The 20,658-nt window shown below is 35.4% G+C and overlaps 1 protein-coding gene across 1 annotated transcript in view; it reads left to right on the top strand.

Moving 5' to 3' along the window:
- The window catches only part of ADAM32 (ADAM metallopeptidase domain 32), a 163,534-nt gene that overhangs the window by 27,169 nt on the left and 115,707 nt on the right, over window positions 1-20,658 (top strand). Inside the window, exons 3-8 of the mRNA XM_032618296.1 lie at window positions 190-251; window positions 3,866-3,941; window positions 6,868-6,944; window positions 8,212-8,389; window positions 16,908-16,976; window positions 20,319-20,390. Of these exons, the coding sequence (XP_032474187.1) occupies window positions 190-251; window positions 3,866-3,941; window positions 6,868-6,944; window positions 8,212-8,389; window positions 16,908-16,976; window positions 20,319-20,390 (534 nt within the window). The remainder of the gene's footprint in view (window positions 1-189; window positions 252-3,865; window positions 3,942-6,867; window positions 6,945-8,211; window positions 8,390-16,907; window positions 16,977-20,318; window positions 20,391-20,658) is intronic.

The following is a 20,658-nucleotide window of genomic DNA, read 5'->3' on the forward strand; positions in this document are numbered from 1 at the left end:
TGTGGATATAGTAAGAATGGATAATATAATAAATAAATATTATCATTTTTGATATATTATTGCAGATTTTAAATCACACATAGTCTGAGACATTTTAAGCATTATATGGAAGGATTAGTTGATGTAAAATTGTTGTTTCACTTCTTCTATTACATTTGTCTTCACTCTCAGTTGTTCTGGATTCTCTAGGAACAGGTATCCTATATTATTCCAATAGATGAGATACCGTATACCGTGCACCTTAGGCAAAGGTAATTTTTTATTCCTTACTTTTAGATTTAATTTTATTTATATGAATTTATTTACTTATAATAAAAATAGAGTGTTAAAAATAATGTACTTGTTTATTAAAAATTTTAGTTGTCTCAGATGAACAGATGCTCTCCTGTGAATTAATTTTTTGGTCTTAATGCCTCATAGTCTTTTGTGAATAGGGGGGTTAGGAACAGGAAAAATAGGGACTTGTCTCCTGAAGATTAATCTATATGATCTTAAGTTGGCAGAACCAGCAGGACCTGTGTAATCAGGGCAGGATGTGATAAGAAAGAAGTAAGTCTGTAACTGTATCAGTTAGGGTTTGATCAGGGAGGCAGGCTCACCACCAGGAAAATGAAATAGGGATTTAATATAGAAATTAGATCATACAGTGTTCTGGAAACTGGTGAATAATTTATGGAAAATAGTACCAGCTATATACCATGCCTAAGAGAATTATGAACATATTTTAAATAACTTTCTGTAGGGTTTAATTCTCTCTTGGAAACCCAGTAGAGAAAGGCTGGCTTGGAAGCAATTTGTAACTTTCAAGAAGTAGATATCAGTTAAATTTTGGGTGTAGAACTAGACTACATGGTATTAAGGAGAGGTGAGTTGTGAGAAACTGAAAGTATTAAGTGAAAATGACTTTTTCAGAAATGTTCAGCAGAGAAAAAAAGAATATGAATGCTTTTTAAGGAAGAAAAAACAAAGTATTTTGGCTGAGAGGAAGTTTCTTAAAGAGAGAAGTATAAACAAGTGATTCATTGTGTTGTTAGATGCCACAAAATGGCATTGAGTAAAAGAAGTGTTAACCTACCTACTCCTTTAGACAGAAGGGAAGAATAGTAAATGACCACTCAAAGAACTTTTCAAGTGCATAAGAGGGAAAGAGAGAACTCATATTTGAGTATCTTATTGAAACTATAAGCAGTAGTAAGAAATAGAGGGACTGGAGCTTGGGAGATGGATAGAGCATGTATATACTCTGTTTTTGGAAATCACCTGTATAATAATTAGGACACCATGACTATGGGAAGTCATAGGAAGCTATTGCAAGAAGCTTATATGGGAAATAATGAGAAGTATAATTATGACCATGTAGGATTTCTTTTTTTTTTAAGACATAGCTGAGGTGTCAGAAAAAAAGATTAGATAACAGATTGGACATAGTGGTAGCACAGATTTGGTGGGGCAGTGAAGGAGAAGGAGAGCACGTCTGCGTCAGGGGATATCCAGGAGAAATGTCCAGTGGCAGTTTGATTGATAGATAGATTGATTGATTGAAGTATAGTTGTCTTACAATATCATATTATTTTCAGGTGTACAATATAGTGATTCTATATTTTTATACATTACAAATCATATAATTATGTTATATTGACTGTATTCCCTGTGTTGTACGTTGCATCCCTATGACTGACTTATTTTATAACTGGTAGTTCATACCTCTTAATCCCCTTCACTTATATATTAAAGGCCATTTATGACAAATCCACAGCTAACATCATACTCAATGATGAAAAGCTGAAAAGTTTTTCCTCTAAGGCCAGGAATAAGACAAGGATGCCCCCTCTCACCACTTTTATTCAACACAGTATTGGAAGTCCTAACCATAGCAATTAAAAAGAAATAATATGCATCCACATTGGAAAGGGAGAACTAAAATGGTCACTATTTACAGATGGTAGGATAACATAGAAAACCCTACAGACTCCACCAAAAAGCTATTAGGACTAATAAATGAATTCAGTAAAGCTGCAGGATACAAAATTAATACACAGAAATCTGTTGCATTTCTATACACTAATAACGAAATATCAGAAAAAGAAATCAAGAAAACAATCCCATTTACAATTGCATCAAAAAGAAAAAATACCTGGGAATAAATTTAACGAAGGGAGATGAAAGACCTGTACTCTGAAAGCTGTAAGACATTGATAAAGAAATTGAAGAGAACACCAATAAATGGAAAGATATACCATGCTTATGCATTGGAAGAATTAATATTGTTAAAATGTCCATACCACTAACCAAGGCAATCTACAGATTCAGTCCAATCCCTATCAAAATACTCATGCATTTTTCACAGAAGTAGAACAAATAATCCTAAAATTTGTATGAAACCACAGAAGACCCCAAATAACCAGTTATATTTAGTTCGGGTCATGCGAGAGAGTTGTGGGTTTCAGAGCCATCTTTTTTATATAGGTATAAATCAGGCATCAGAAATGAACAAGATACAGAGGTTGGGGTGAATATTAATGATGAGAAGGAAAAACAACCAGAATTGAAGGCCATGGAAGCATTTAAGTGAAGAAGTAAGGATCCAGATGAAGGGACTTATAAAAGTAGACAAAAAGATATGAGGGAAACCAGAGGTAAATGGTATGATTGAAGTTGAAGAGTACATGTTTTAAAGAAGGGGAGTGTGGTCAACAGTGTGTTAGAGTAGTTTTACGTGACTCAAACTGCTTTTTGGATTTAACAACAAGCGGGTCATTAGTAATCTCTATGGCAACTGTTTTAATGGAGGATTCCCAGCAGAAGCTAGACTGGGTGGTCTAGTTACATTACGTTGGATTGAGGAGTGAGCACCAGGTGAGAAAGCTTAAGTAAAATAGCATAATAAGGACAGGGAATGATACCAGAGAAGGTTGAACTTAGACTTGTAGTTTCAACACCTATGTTCTGCTTAGTATGACTTTTACAGAATACTCTTCCACTTCATTATAGTAATATATATTTAATAGTAAAATTGAGAGAGAATGAAAGAATAGGGAATTCCCTGGTGACACAGTGGTTAAGAAACTGCTTCCCAGTGCAGGGGACACGGGTTCGAGTCCTGGTCCGGGAAGATCCCACATACTGTGGAGCAACTAAGCCCGTGCACCACAACTACTGAGCCTGCACTCTAGAGCCCGTGAGCCACAACTACTGAGCCCGCATGCCACAACTACTGAAGCCCACACACTTAGAGCCCGTGCTCCACAACAAGAGAAGCCACCACAATGAGAAGCCCACGCGCCACAACGAAGAGTAGCCCCCGTTTGCTGCAACTAGAGAAAGCCCATTCGTAGCAACGAAGACCCAACACAGCCAAAAAAAATAAATAAATGAAGAAAAATTTAAAAGAAACGAATGAAAGAATAGAAAACTCTCATAATCCTACACCCATTTCGTATCTTTGTAAATTTTAAAATGCTTTTCTCTTGTTTTGTAGTCTCTTATTTTTTAAAGGAGTATAAGATAGGAAAATTATTTTGAGTAAATGCTTATTGCTTTGAATAAAGATTACATACAGGTCAAAAGAAGATACTACCTTTGTCAGGGATTGGCAAACTTTTTCTTTAAAGGCCCAGATAGTAAATATTTTAGGCTCTGAGGATGATAATATCTTTGTCAAAATGACTCAGCTCTGCTGTTGTAGTGTGAAAGCTGCTATAAACCATATATAAGTGAATGGGTATGGCTGTGTTCAAATAGAATTTTATTTACAAATGCAGAAGGTAGGTCAGATTTGGCTTGAGGGATTTAAGTTTGCTGACTACTGCTTTACATGTTTCAAAAAGTATAACTTAAAATTCTCTCATTCTTTTATTATATTCAGATTTTTTTTAGCAGATAATTTCATGCTTTATTTGTATAATCAAGGATCTGTGAATTCTCATTCTTCAAATATTCAGGTAAGATTTAAATTTTATATTTCAAAGATTTTTAAAACCCTTTTTACATTGAATACTTTCCTAATACAGAAGACTGTATTCACAGGGGATGTATTTAAGTGATCCACTTATGCCTCATTTCACCCATTATTAGGCTTTCTTGAAATCTTGGTAAATTAAAGACAAACTAGATTGACTTACCTTCTACTCTGCCTAGAACATAGGCACAATTAAATTAATTTATATTTTGTTGAATAAATGAATATACATTAAATAATAATAAAAACAAGTACAAATCTTACTGAATCTGAAATCATAGATTGAAATCCTTTCCTTCTTTTTTAGTCCCTGTCTCATCCATCAGTGAATCATATTGACTCTACCTTTCAAATTATGTACTAAGAATCCACCCTCTTCCTCTGTCTCTATCTGCTGATACCAGTGTAAACATCATATCTAGTTTGGATTTTTGCTGTAACTTCCGGAATAATCTCCCTGCTTCCACACCTTGCTCACCTCCTCAGTTAGTTCCCAACATGACAACCAGATCAATCCTATTAAAACTTGGTCAGATCATATCACTTCTCTGTTCAGAAGCCTCCATGGGATGATTTATCATTCACAAAGTGAAAACCAAAGTCATTTTAGTATCCTACAGGCTTTACACAGTCTGGTTCTCTTTACTTCTGTGACCTCATTTCCAGTTATTCTCTACCTTGCTTATTCTGTTACAGTCGCCTTGGTTTCCTTGCTATTCTTCAAACATACCAGACATGTCCTCCTTTCAAGAAATTTTCACTTTCTATTTCTTCTGATCCAGATGTTTGCTCTTTCCCAAGACACAATGTTTCTCTCCCTCATTTCCTTCAGGTCTTTGCTCAAAACCATCCTGTTAGTCCTTGACTAACCCCTATTTTAAATGGCACTCTTAACGTTATTACTCTCTTAACTTACCTGTTTTGTTTTTCTCCATAGTGGTTATCAATATATGATGTACCATATATTTTATCTATTTATTTTCTGTTTTTTCAGTGCAATATAATCTTCATTTCACCAGAGCTTTTGGTCTGTTGTATTCAATGATGCATCCCTAGTGCCTAGAAAAATGCCTGGCACATAGCATATAATAAAAATTTGTTGAATTATTGAAATATGTTACTTCACTTCTATTGGAAAGGACCATTACTTTCCTTTTATTGCTCCTTCCTTCTCCACATAGTTCTAACATAAAGGCATGTGTTAATAAGAAAACATACATTGATTTATACCAAAATTTATAGCACTATCTTGGAAATTATATAATTTTCCTATTTTGTCTGTGATGATGTTTGCTATGTCTCTGTGTTAATTATACTGTGGTCAGAGACTGAACTTGGTGTGATTTCAGTCCTTTACAATTTGTTTTTGTGTTTCATGGCCCAGAATATGGTTTCATTTTGGTAAATGTTACATGTTCTTTAAAAAAAAAGTGTATTGGGCTTCCCTGTTGGCGCAGTGGTTGAGAGTCTGCCTGCCGATGCAGGGGACACGGTTCCGTGCCCCGGTCCGGGAGGATCCCACATGCCGCGGAGCGGCTGGGCCCGTGAGCCATGGCCGCTGAGCCTGCGCATCCGGAGCCTGTGCTCTGCAACGGGAGAGGCCACAACAGTGAGAGGCCCGCGTACCGCAAAAAAAGAAAAAAAAGAAAGTGTATTCAATGGAATATTACTTAGCTATAAAAAAAGATGAAATAATGCCATTTGCAGCAACATAGATGGACCTAGAATTATCAAGTGAAGTAAGACAAAGACTAATATCACATGATATCACTTACATGTGGAATCTAAAATAATTATCTAAATGAACTTATTTTTAAAATGGAGATAGACTCACAGACAGAAAACAAACTTATGGTTACCAGAAAGGATAGCGGCGGCTGGAGGGGGAGATAAATTAGGAGTTAGGGATTAACATATACACATGACTACGTATAAAATAGATAAACGACAGGGACCTACTGTACAACACACTATATTCAGTGTCTTGTGATAACCTATAATGGAAAAGAATCTGAAAAAGGATACATATATAGGTGTATGTATGTATGTATAACTGAATCACTTTGATGTACACCTGAAGCTAACACACATTGTAAATTAACTACACTTCAATAAAAAAATCGTTAAAGAAAAGAACTCTGTGCAAAAAAAGTATATTATATATAGTTTTTAAGTAGGGTTTTACCTATATTAGGTTAACATTCTGTTCAACTCTTCTATAGATTCGGAATGCTAGATTTATCAGTTACTGACAGAAGTGTATGTGCTTAAAAATCTTTTAGTATGATTTTGCATTTATTTTTATTCTTTCAGTTTTGGCTTTTTATAATTTGAAGCTATGTTATTAAATAAATACAAACTTGGAATATTTATATCTTCCTGGTGAATTGAAACTCATGTATCATTATGAAATGCCCCTTTTTATCTCTAGTAATGCTTCTTGCCTTAAAGTCTACATTTCCTGTATTATTATCGCTTCAGAATCATCCGTTTGGTTTGTGTGGTCTATCTTTTTCTAGCTCTTCAATCTTTTTGTGCCCTTAAATTTTAGATGTTTCTTTTTAGCAGAATATCAGAATTTAAAGGAAATCCATACTCACAACCTTTGTCTTCTAATTGATGACCTAAATTTATATATTGGAAAATAATTTTACCTAAAATATGGGATAAAACTTTGGAAGCAGGATGTAAAATAATAATCCCAAGTATTGATCTGAAAAGAGTAGTTAATAGAGTGAAAGTGGCAAATATGGGGAGACATTTTTCTGAATGTCACTTTATTCATACTGATATAAACTGTATATAGCCTGTGAAAAATATTCAGAAAGTTCTATTAAGTATAAAAAGTTAAGAAATCATTAGAAAGTTTTGTCAACTCCTAGGTAACCACTTTATATTTTCCCCCCCAGACTCAGTGCTACTACCAAGGATATATTGAAGGATATCTGAATTCTGTTGTCACACTTAGCACGTGCTCTGGACTGAGGTTATGTATATTTTTGTCGTTAATATGCAAACACCATGGTTATGATATTTGTCTGCAGAGAGTTTGTTAGTTTATACTAAGTGTGGAGCTGGTAGAGGATTCCCATGTGGAGGTTATTCAGTGAATAATGATAATAATAATAATAATCTCTTCCTCTGAATATGTTTCTTCTCTGATTTCTCTTTACTTTCCCCACTGACCAGAGACATGTCTAACTTCTTGAAGGTTTAGATTTCCTGGTGTCTTTGCTCTGTATCTTGTTTCTTCTTTAGTACAGAAATGACAGTTGACCGTGTCTGACTATAGCAAGTTGGAAGAGCTAAGTTTTGGGTAGCTTATTTTTTCAGCACATAGAGTATTTTTGATACCTACCATGTACCAGCTACTGGCCTAGTGTTTGGAGATGTAAAAATAAATAAACAAAGCATGCTGTTTCACAAAGGGAAATCATCTTCAGAGAGAGGAAGCACTTCTATATAAACAAATAAGTATTATTATGGTACTCATTTTTCTAGTAATATCACTATCTTAATCTTTCTAAGAACTGTAGGGTTTCCTCTTTAGTGCTTGGAGAGTTTTCCATTCTGTCAGGATATTCTTCACCTTCATTTTGTAGTGTAGGAGCCTTGTTTCCACAAACGAATTTTACTCAGTGCTTTTTACATGGAATTCTGAAATGTGTTTTTTAGAGAGTAGTCACTTGAACTGTTACCTGTATTCAAGAAAGAATACTTATAAAAGTTGTTTACTCTTTAAAATTTAATTTCTTATTCAGACTAGGTACATAAAATTCATAAATGCCTTCTTCTAATTACTGCTGAATTTTATTTTTATGAATAAAATTACTGATTATGTATCTTTTTTTATGCAAGCAATGTAATCATTGCAGTGCAAAACAGAAAGAAATTTATACAGATTTCTATTTGCTATTGCTTTCATTAAATTACTGACTTCGGGGACAGGAGAATGACTTGATCACAGTAATGCTGTGTACTTGCTAGCAACTGATTACATAATATGTGCTGCGTTTATAACTATAAAGTAAATTAAATGGAAAGTTACTTTTTTGGATTGGGGAAGACCTTTTTTTATCTCTTCAGAGTCATCTCCAAAACTTAAAGAGTTTGGGTCAAAATACTGAGCTCAAAAACATTCTGTTTCTTTCTTCTCACTCTCCTCCTCCCCCTCCTTTTTTTAGGAGTTCTGTCGGAGTTTTATGATATAGAATTAATTAAAAGCACTTAAAATTTTAACCTTAATTTTACAGAGGAATATTGCAGTTTGAAAATCTTTCTTATGGAATTGAGCCTCTGGAATCTGCAGTTGAATTTCAGCATCTTCTTTATAAATTAGGAAATGAAAACAATGAATTTGCAGTTCTTACCGAAAATAACCAAGACACAGAACAAAACCCAATGGACTATAATATTTTTATAAGTGAAAAAGTGAGTTATGTATGCTTTATTACTCTTTCAAGGCAGTTATTGCTTTTATTTACTTAATAATTTATTTTTTAACATCTTTATTGGAGTATAATTTTTTTACAATGGTGTGTTAGTTTCTGCTGCATAACAAAGTGAATCAGCTATATGTATACATATATCCCCATATCTCCTCCCTCTTGCATCTCCCTCCCACCCTCCCTATCCCACCCCTCTAGGTGGTCACAAAGCACCGAGCTGATCTCCCTGTGCTATGTGGCTGCTTCCCACTAGAGCTATCTATTTTACATTAGGGAGTGTATATATGTCCGTGCCACTCTCTCACTTTGTTCCAGCTTACCCTTTCCCCTCCCCACGTCCTCAAGTCCATTCTCTACATCTGCATTCCTGTCCTGCCCTTAGGTTCTTCAGAACCTTTTTTTTTTCTTTAGATTCCATATATATGTGTTAGCATACAGTATTTGTTTTTATCTTTCTGACTTACTTCACTTTGTATGACAGACTCTAAGTCCATCCACCTCACTACAAATAACTCAAATTCGTTTCTTTTTATGACTGAGTAATATTCCATTGTATATATGTGCCATATCTTCTTTATCCAGTAATCTGTTGATGGACACTTAGGTTGCCTCCATGTCCTAGCTATTGTAAATAGAGCTGCAATGAACATTGTGGTACATGAGTCTTTTTGAATTATGGTTTTCTCAGGGTATATGCCCAGTAGTGGGATTGCTGGGTCGTATGGTAGTTCTGTTTTTAGTTTTTAAAGGAACCTCCATAGTGTTCTCCATAGTGGCTGTATCAATTTACACTCCCACTAACAGTGCAAGAGGGTTCCCTTTTCTCCACACCCTCTCCAGCATTTATTGTTTGTAGATTTTTTGATGATGGCCATTCTGACTGGTGTTAGGTGATATACCTCACTGTAGTTTTGATTTGCGTTTCTCTAATGATCAGTGATGTTGAGCATCCTTTCATTTGTTTGTTGACAATCTGTATATCTTCTTTGGAGAAATGTCTGTTTAGGTCTTCTGCCCACTTTTGGATTGGGTTGTTTGTGTTTTTGATATTGAGCTGCATGAGCCGCTGGTAAATTTTGGAGATTAATCTTTGGCAGTTGCTTCATTTGCAAATATTTTCTCCCATTCTGAGGGTTGTCTTTTCATCTTGTTTATGGTTTGCTTTGCTGTGCAAAAGCTTTTAAGTTTCATTAGGTCCCATTTGTTTATTTTTGTTTTTATTTCCATTCCTCTAGGAGGTGGGTCAAAAAGGATCTTGCTGTGATTTATGTCATAGATTGTTCAGCCTATGTTTTCCTCTAACAGTTTTATAGTGTCTGGCCTTGCATTTAGGTCTTTAATAAATTTTGAGTTTATTTTTGTGTATGGTGTTACAGAGAGTTCTAATGTCATTCTTTTACCTGGAGCTGTCCATTTTTCCCAGCACCACTTTTTTTTTTTTTTTTTTTTGTGGTACGCGGGCCTCTCACTGTTGTGGCCTCTCCCGTTGCGGCCTCTCCCATTGCGGAGCACAGGCTCCGGACGCACAGGCTCAGGGGCCATGGCTCACAGGCCCAGCCGCTCCGCGGCGTGTGGGATCCTTCTGGACCGGGGCATGAACCCACGTCCCCTGCATCGGCAGGCAGACTCTCAACCACTGCGCCACCAGGGAAGCCCCCAGCACCACTTACTGAAGGGGCTGTCTTTTCTCCATTCTATATTCTTGCCTCCTTTATCAAAAATAAGGTGACCATATGTGCGTGGGTTTATCTCTGGACTTTCTATCCTGTTTCATTGATCTGTATTTCTGTTTTTGTGCTAGTACCATACTATCTTGATTACTGTAGCTTTGTAGTATAGTCTGAAGTCAGGGAGCATGATTCCTCCAGCTCCATTTTTCTTTCTCAAGACTACTTTGGCTATTCGGGGTCTTTTGTGTTTCCATACAAATTGTGAAGTTTTTAGTTCTAGTTCTGTGAAAAATGCCATTGGTAGTTTGATAGGGGTTGCATTGAATCTGTAGATTACTTTGTATAGTATAGTCATTTTCACAGTGTTGATTCTTCCAATCCAAGAACATGGTATATCTCTCCATCTGTTGGTATCATCTTTAATTTCTTTCAACAGTCTCTTATAGTTTTCTGCATACAGGTCTTTTGTCTCCTTAGGTAGGTTTATTCCTAGATATTTTATTATTTTTGTTGCAATGCTAAATGGTAATGTTTCCTTAATTTCTCTTTCAGATTTTTCATCACCAGTGTATAGGAATGCAAGAGAATTCTGTGCATTAATTTTGTATCCTGCTACATTACCAAATTCATTGATCGGCTCTAGTAGTTTTCTGGTAGCATCTTTAGGATTCTCTATGTATAGTATCATGTCATCTGCAAACAGTGACAGCTTTACTTCTTCTTTTCCAACTTGGATTCCTTTTATTTCACTTTCTTCTCTGATTGCTGTGGCTAAAACTTCCAAAACTATGTTGAATAATAGTGGTGAGAGTGGGCAACCTTGTCTTGTTCCTGATCTTAGAGGAAATGGTTTCAATTTTTCACCATTGAGAATGATGTTGGCTGTGGGTTTGTCATATATGGCCTTTACTATGTGGAGGTAAGTTCCCTGTATGCCTACTTTCTGGAGGGTTTTTATCATAAATGGGTGTTGAATTTTGTCAAAAGCTTTTTCTGCGTCTATTGAGATGATTATATGGTTTGACTCCTTCAATTTGTTAATATGGTTTATCACATTGATTGATTTGTGTATATTGAAGTAGCCTTGCATTCCTGGGATAAACCCCACTTGATCATGGTATATGATCCTTTTAATGTTCTGTTGGATTCTGTTTGCTAGTATTTTGTTGAGGATTTTTGCATCTATGTTCCTCAGTGATATTGGCCTGTAGTTTTCTTTCTTTGTGACATCTTTGTCTGGTTTTGGTATCAGGGTGATGGTGGCCTCATAGAATGAGTTTGGGAGTGTTCCTCCCTCTGGTATATTTTGGAAGAGTTTGAGAAGGATAGGTGTTAGCTCTTCTCTAAATGTTTGGTAGAATTCGCCTGTGAAGCTATCTAGTCCTGGGCTTTTGTTTGTTGGAAGATTTTTAATCACAGTCTCAATTTCAGTGCTTGTGATTGGTCTGTTTATATTTTCTATTTCTTCCTGGTTCAGTCTCAGAAGGTTGTGCTTTTTAAATATTTGTCCATTTTTTCCAGGTTGTCCATTTTATCGGCATATAGTTGCCTGTAGTAATCTTCATGATCCTTTGTATTTCTGCAGTGTCAGTTTTTACTTCTCCTTTTTTATTTCTAGTTCTATTGATTTGAGTCTTCTCCCTTTTTTTCTTGGTGAGTGTGTCTAGTGATTTATCAATTTTGTTTATCTTCTCAAAGAACCAGCTTTTAGTTTTATTGACCTTTGCTATTGTTTCCTTCATTTCTTTTTCATTTATTTCTGATCTGATCTTTATGATTTCTTTCCTTCTGCTAACTTTAGGTTTTTTTTTGTTCTTCGTTCTCTAATTAATTTAGATGTAAGGTTAAGTCGTTTATTTTAGATGTTTCTTGTTTCTTGAGGTAGGATTGTATTGCTATAAACTTCCATCTTAGAACTGCTTTTGCTGCATTCCATAGGTTTTGGGTCATCATGTCTTCATTGTCTTTTGGTTCTAGGTATTTTTTGATTTCCTCAGTGATCTCTTGGTTATTTAGTAGTGTATTGTTTAGCCTCCATCTGTTTGTATTTTTTACAGATTTTTCCCTGTGATTGATATCTCATCTTATAGCATTGTGGTTGGAAAAGATAGTTGATATGATTTCAATTTTCTTAAATTTCCCAAAGCTTGATTTGTGACCCAGGATATGATCTATCGTGGAAAATGTTCCATGAGCACTTGAGAAGAAAGGGTATTCTGTTGTTTTTGGGTAGAATGTCCTATAAATATCAGTTAAGTCCATCTTATTTAATGTATCATTTAAAGCTTGTGTTTCCTTATTTATTTTCATTTTGGACGATCTGTCCATTGGTGAAAGTGGGGTGTTAAAGTCCCCTACTATGACTGTATTACTGTCTATTTCCCTTTTTATGGCTGTTAGCATTTACCTTATGTATTGAGGTGGCAGCTTGCCAAGAACCATCTCTTCAATTGCTTCAAGTCCTTTTGGTCTCATAAATGCAAGCCCCCTAGCCACCAGAGCCAGGCATTGAAGGAGCATTCCCTAGGTGGTAGCTGCAAAAACTGGGGCACTTGTTTTAAAAACTAGGGCATCAATTGCATGTAAAATTCCCTTGCAGGAAAAACTGGATCTCTGGAGGGTAGCAGAGGGAGTTCTTGAAGATAGCACTCACCCTCTGAGGTGTCTGGAAAGCATGACACTTAGCCCATAAATGTGTGTTTAATTAGAAGTCTGCCTCTCAGGCTGCAGCCATGATGATTAGCTAATAGCCCTCTGTAACAGAAAGACTGAGGTCTTGGATCTTTTGCCTCTTGCTGGCTGGGGCCTGGTAGCTGTTTAAGAACTCTTTCTCTGTTAGCTACTGTCCTATGGGACCCACAAGTGTAAGCCCCACTGGCTGCCAGAGCCAGGTGATGTAGAGGTATTCCTGGGTAGCTGCCATAAAAATTGGAGTGCCTAACAGTGAGCTCCTTTATGATCATTACAATCCCATGCAATTAGGAATGCAAGCTCCTTTGGCTTCCAGAGTCAGGCAGTCAAGTAATGTCCCCAGGGAGTCAGCTGCAACGATCGGTGCACCAGATGCATGTAAAAGCTCTCTTCTGGGAGATATAGTGCTCTGGAGCATGGACAAGGGAAAGCACGAAGATGGTACCTGCAGGTGTTCATCACTGGATGTGTGTGCTAATTAGATGCCTGCCTCTCAGGCTGACACCTTAATATAAGCAAGGGAATTTCCTTTACTTTAAGTCTGGGCATGACTAGCTCCCTCTGAGCTGGGCCCTACAGAAGGTAAGTCCAAGTGCCTGGGCCCTTGTTGACCTGGTTCCCAGAATGACACAATCTTGTGAGTCTGGGGACTCAAGCCCCATTGGTTTCCAAAGTTCCATGTTTTGGGGGCTTGTCTCTCAGGTGCGGGTCCTAAAAGTTGTGGTGCCCAATGTGAGGTTCAAACCCTTCACTCCTCAGACAGAAGCTCCAGGTTTAGAATTTTCTCCAGGTTGTGGGTCATAGCACCGAGGGTGGCATTTACGGTAAGAGTGTGTCTCAGTACATCCTACCTGATTCACCATGCTTTTCTTCTCATTTTCCTGAGGTATAGTTACCACTCAGCCAGACTTTAGGTTTTTTAAAAGAGGAAATTGTTCTGTATGTAGTTGTAGACTCAATAGGTCTTTGGGAGGAGTTGATTTCAGGATCTTCATATTTTGCCATCTTGAACTGGAACTCACATTAAATTTTTCCAAGAAAACATGAATAATAACGCTCACCAGAAAGATAAATATATAGCAAAGGGAGTGGATTAATCAGTTACAAAGCTACTATGAAGGTTAAAAGACGAAAGTAGTAAAAATAGTAATAGCTATGATTATAATAATTAGTTAAGGGATACACAAGATAAAAGAGATAAAACATGACATAAAAAACATAAAATGTGGCAGGGAGTAAAAATGTTGAGCTTTTTCAAAAAACTTAAGTTGTTGTCCACTTACAATAGACATATATAAGTTATTTGTAAGCTTTATGGCTTACAAATAGCAAAAACCTATAGTAAATACACAAACAATAAAAAGAAAGTAATATATTAGTAAAGAAAGTCATCAAACCACAAAGGAAGAGAGCAAGAGAAGAAGAAACAGCCAGTAAACAATTAATAAAATGGCAATAATTACTTTTAAATTTTGAGTTCTCTCATTTCTCTACCCATCAGTAATTACTTTAAATGTAAATTGACTGAGTTCTCCAGTCAACAGACATAGAGTGGCTATGTGGATTAAAAAAACAAGACCCATCTGTATGCTACCTACAAGAGATGTTTGATATAAGGACACACAGAGACTGAGAGTGAAGTGATGGAAAAAGATTTCCAAGCTAATGGAAACCAAAAGAAAGCTGGAGTAGCTATAATTATATCAGACAAAATAGGTGTAAAAAAAAAAAAGATTGTAATAAGAGACATGGATGGGCGTCACATAACGATATAGGGGTCAATTTAACAAGAAGATATAACATTTGTAAGTATTTATGTACCCAACATAGGATAACCTAAATATATAAAGCAAATATTAACTGACCTAAAGGGAGAAATAGACAGCAATATAATAATAGTAGGGAATTTTAATATCCCACTTAAATCAATGGATAGATCATCCAGACAGAAAATCAATAAGGAAACATTGGCCTTAAATGACACATTGGAATGATGGACTTAACAGATATATACAGAATACTCCATGTAAAAGCAACAGAATACACATTCTTCTGAAGTTCTCATGGAACATTTTCCACGAGAGATCATGTTAGGCCACAAAACAATCTTAATAAATTTAAGAGGATTGATAACATATGAAGCATGTTTATTGACCACAGTGGTATGAAACTGGAAATTATTTACATGAAGAAATCTGGATAATTCACAAATATGTGAAGTTTAAACAGTATGCTACTGAACAACAAATGGGCCAAAGAAAAATCAAAGGAGAAATTTTTAAAAATACCTTGAGACAAAAGAAATTGGAAATAGCATATACCAAAAATTTGTGGGATGCAGCAAAAGTAGTTCTACGATGGAAGTTCTTAGCGATAAATGGCCTACCTCAAGAAACAAGAAAAGTCACTAATAACCTAACTTTATACCTCAAGGAACTAGAAAAAGAACAAATGAAACCCAGGATTAGCAGAAGGGAAGACATAACAAATGTAGGGCAGAAATAAATGAAACAGATTCCAAAAGGACAATAGAGAAGGTCAGTGAAGCTGAGAGCTGGTTCTTTGAAAAAATAAAATTGACAAACCTTTAGCTAGACTCACCCAGAGAAAAAGAGAAATCATAAAATAAAAAATGAAGGAGATGTTACAACTGATCCCACAGAAATATAGACTACTAGGAAGAATTATATGTTAACAAATTAGGCAACCTGGGGAAGGAAAACTTGGGAGTTTGGGGTTAACATACATACACAGCAATATATGAAATAGATAACCAACAAGAACCTACTATATAGCACAGGGAACTATACTCAATATTTTGTAATAACCTATAAGGGAAAAGAATCTGAAAAGGAATACATAGATATTATATGTCATATATATTAAATATATATATATGAATCACTTTGCTGTACACCTAAAAGTAACACAACATTGTCAATCAACTATACTTCAATTAAAAAAAATTAGGCAACCCAGAAGAAATGGATAAATTTCTAGAAACACCTAACCTACCAAGACTGAATTATGTTGAAATAGATAATCTGAATAGACCAATTACTGGTAAGCGGATTTAATCAGTAGTCAAAAATATGCTAACAAACAAAAGTCCAAGACCAGACTTATACAATTCACCGGTGAATTGTACCAAACATTTAAAGAATAATTAATACCAATCCTCAAACTCCTTTTCCAAAGAATAGATGAAGGGGGAACACTTCCAAATTCATTTTACTAGGCCAGCATACCCTGATACCAAACCTCAGACAAAGATACCACAAAAAAGAAAAGAAAAGAAAAGAAAATTACTGGCTAATATCCCTGATGAACATAGATGCAAAAATCTTTAAAAAGATAATAGCAAACCAAATTCAACATGAAAAGGAAAAAAACATTAAAGAATCATACACCATGCTGAAGTGGGGTTTATTGCAAGAATGAAAAAATGGTTCAACATCAGCAGATCAATCAATGTGATATACCACATTAACAAAATGAAGGATAAAAATCATGATCATCTAAATAGATGCAGAAAAAGCGTTTGAAAACATTCAGCATCCGTGTATAATAAAAACTCAACAAAGTGGATACAGAGGGAACATACTTCAACATAATAAAGACCATATACGACATGCCCACAGCAAACATTATACTCAACGGTGAAAAGCTGAAAGCATTTCCTCTAAGATCAGGAACATGTCAAGGATGCCTACTTTCGCCGCTTTTATTCAACAAAGAATTGGAAGTTCTCACCACAGTAATTGGGTAATAAAACGAAATGACATGCATTCAAATTGAAAGGAAGAAGTAAAACTGTCACTACTTGCAGATGACATGATATTATATATAGAACACCCTAACTACTCCATAAAAAACTTATGGAGTACACACACACACACGATAAAAGAAAATGGTAACTATGTGAGAGTGGATATGTTAATTAGCTTGATTGTGGCAGTTATTTCACATTGTATATGTATATCAAAGCATCAAGTCTTATAGCTTAAGTATATATATATATATATATATATATATATATATATATTTCAACTATGACTCAGTAAAGGTGGAAAAATATTTTAAAAGTTCAGAATAAACAATTTGTGAAAGTTTTAAAATACTGCTATTCTTTCTTTCTAGCCAGAATCAGCTGTTCCAGATTTAATTCCTCTTTATCTAGAAATGCATATCGTGGTGGACAAAGTTTTGGTATGTGTTTTGCTTTTTCTTTGCTTTTGAATATTTGATATGAATGTTTGATTATCCCTAACTAGAAAGGAACTTAAAGATTCCAATCTTCTTACTTCCATGTCACTCCTAGAGAACAGTGAAGACGTCTTCTATTTGAAGAATCAAATATTCAAAATTATATTAGTTCTATCAGAAATGTTTTATTTGAAATCTTTACATAACAAACCTGCATAACAAAATGACTTTTTTTTTTTTGCTGGTACTTCACATCTTTAGGTCCTCTCTCAATCCACAAAAGTTTTTAATGGTAATTTTTTAAAGTGAAATTCTCTAAGCTTTAATTCTTGTTTTAGGGTACTTGAAGAGCAGCATGTAGTCTAGAGAATCTTTTTCCCTATAAGATATTTATTGGCACAGCAATGATGATAGTATAGCTACTTATGATAACTGCTTACATTAAAATGTCAAGATTTTTTTAAGTGGTTTTTAATGGTGCAACTGTTTGAGTCTGTTGACTCAAGTCTGATTGAGTCTAGTCTAAAGGCACCTCTAGATTCCTTATTCCCATAAACAATTTGAGGATCTCTGAACTTCAGACCCTTGAGGTGATAACTCAGTTTGTACTCAATTGGGTGTGGTTTTATTTCTCCTATATTTCAAAGATTTCAGAAAACAGGGATAAAGTATACTTTCCAGGTTTTGTTTTGAAGATAAGTATTTGATTGTCACATCTATGGAATACTACAGAGAATGTGAATTTCCCTTTCTATTCATAGGATTGTAGAGTTTGTCAGGAAGCCAGAGTTGAGGGTCAGAGACAGGAGATATTTGGAGAAGGATATTAAAATACTTGACTTATTAGAGTATTAGGGAAAAGGGCAAAGGGAACATTTAAGAGAAAGTTGAGATATTTCTAGTAAAGATGACTAGATTTCCAGGGAATATTTGGGTTTATGAAAATTATTTTGTTCAGGATTACATTACAAATTTTGAGAGTTGTTTTAAAAGCTTCTTGTCCAAACTCCCAGGTTTGTCAGCCATATAATGCTCATTAAACATCTCTTTTTTATGTTCTTACAAATATTTATGTTTATGTATTCTTTAATAAAACAAACATTGAGCCAGTATGACATCTGTGTTACTAGATATTGGGCATATAAAGAAGAATAGTGATGTCTTCAATCACTTCACAAATTTTAAATCCACAGTTGTAGCCTAGTGAATTCAGTGCCAGATTCCTCAATCAATAATTCCTCAATCAATAATAATTCCTCAATAATAATTCAGTGCCAGATTCCTCAATCAATAATTCCTCAACCAATAATAATTCCTCAATCAATTCCTCAATCAATAATAATGAAAGATTATGGTACTATGAAAACACAGTGCATTAATAGAGAAAGACATGGAGACACACAGCTGTAACCTGAGGTATTGTAAGAGCATGTAAGTAGGTGTTTTAACATGTAGGTTTTATTATTATTCAGGTATGCTGATGCCAACAGATCAGGAGATGATTACTATTGGAAAGTTAGTTTGTTATTCACAGTTCCTAGGAGGAAAGGGCATACCACATCATGCCACATGGAGAAGCACCAGAGTAGGTCAGGAGACAGAGGGAGCAATAGGAAAACACGGCAGGAGCCTTTATTGTGATTTCTGTGGGAAGGAACAGCAAAACAAGGTAAACAGGTCTAGCATTGGCTAACTTGAAAATTTGCAGTGGGTTCGGGAGAATAGAGGTTGTTTCACAATTTTTGGTACCTTGCCCTTGGATGATTAGGGCAGGGGAATTGGAGTGTGAGAACCTGGTAAAGGAGATGGTTGCAGGCTGGGTTCTGGCTTGGTTGGTTTGGGCATTGGGGGGAGGATGGGGCCAGGGAAGACTCAGTGCGAAAACTTTCTTTGCAAGGGTGCATAAATATGAGAGATTGTTCTTTTCAGATCATTTTAAGAAGTTTAGTATGATTAATATAGAGTGTTGAAGAAGGGAAAGGGAAAGAGATGAATTGAAGAATTGACATGATATTTGGATTTTATCCTAAAGGTAATAGAGAGTCAATGAAAGATTTTAAGCAGGGTAATGATGTGTTCATATTTACATTTAGAATCATTTCTGCAATAGCATAGGGACAGGAATGCTGGTGTAAAAATTGGAGTAAGATAAAGCATTTAAGAGACTATTCCAGTAATCAAGGTGAAGTTTTACAAATTGTGTTAGGAATAGACAGGAAAGGACAATTTTAAATGTTACTAATGAGGGTGAATTAGAAGAACTTGTAAATTGATTTGATTTATTCATTCATTTAATAATATATTAAGCATCACCTAGATGCCAGTTACTGTTCTATTTATTGAGGATAGAGCAGTGAACAAAACAGAAAAAGTTTTGCTGTCACAGAACATATAGTATAATGAATGTGGGAGGTCATAAATGATAATAGCATTCACTAAAGAAGTGGAAATCTAAGTGGGAGCATATTTTTGAGGGAGGATAATGAGTGTAGGTTTGGATATGTTTAACTTGAGGGTCCTGTGTAATATCCAAGGGATAATGTACTTTAGAGAGTTTTTTTATAGATAAGGAATTTAACATTGACACATTCTTCAGAGCTGATTCAGATTTCAGCCATTATATATACACTCATTTGTGTGTATGTATGTGTGTGTGGTTTTATGTGGTAGTATCACATATGTAGCCGTTCATAACTACCACCACCACGACCAATACACTGAACAAATACCATCACCAGACAAGACTCTGTGTTATCCCTTTGGAGTCACACACATCTCTCCCCACTTCCTTACTTCTCGACCTCTGGTAATCACTCATCTATTCTCCATCTGTGATTCCAGGAATATTGCATAAACGTTATCATATAGTATGTATCCTTTTGAGATTTGTTTATACTTAGCATAATTTTTCATGAGGTTTACCCAGGCTGTTTCATATATCAACAGTTCAGTTACTTTTTATTACTGAATCGTATTCCGTGTTATGAATGTACCACAGTTTGTTTAACCTTTTAACCATTGAATGACATAGGAGTTGTTTCCACTCATGTATGGGTTTTTCTGAGCATCAGTTTTTACTTCTTTAGGATAAATGTCCAGGAGTGCAACTTCTAGGTCCATTATTTGTTTTGAAAGAAGTTGCCAAGCTATCTTTCAGAGTGGCTATACAACGTTACATACTAGCATGTGTGAGTGATCCAATTTATATTCCTATTTTAATTGTTACTGTCTTATTTTGAAGTGTTCTAACCCCAAAGCAGCCTCAACCTGAGAGAGTAGATGGAGAATAAATCTCAAACATATTACATAACAAATGATATTTAAATGTTAAATTCTGTTTTTCAGTATGATTACCTGGGCTCTGATAGCATGTTGGTAACAAATAAAGTCATCGAAATTATTGGCCTTGTAAATTCGGTAAGTATTTTCCTTTTCATACTAGTTAGGAAAATTCATACTAGTTTTGAAATTATAATTTGCATTGACTTGACATGGCATTTCTTTTTTAAAAAAATTTATTTTATTTATTTATTTTTGGCTGCATTGGGTCTTTGTTGCTGTGCGCGGGCTTCCTCTAGTTGTGGTGAGTGGGGGCTACTCTTCGTTGCGGTGCGCGGGCTTCTCATTGCAGTGACTTCTCTTGTTGCAGAGCATGGGCTCTAGGCGCGCGGGCTTCAGTAGTTGT

This window comes from Phocoena sinus, chromosome 21 (assembly GCF_008692025.1).
Source record: "Phocoena sinus isolate mPhoSin1 chromosome 21, mPhoSin1.pri, whole genome shotgun sequence".
Taxonomy (NCBI): domain Eukaryota; kingdom Metazoa; phylum Chordata; class Mammalia; order Artiodactyla; family Phocoenidae; genus Phocoena; species Phocoena sinus.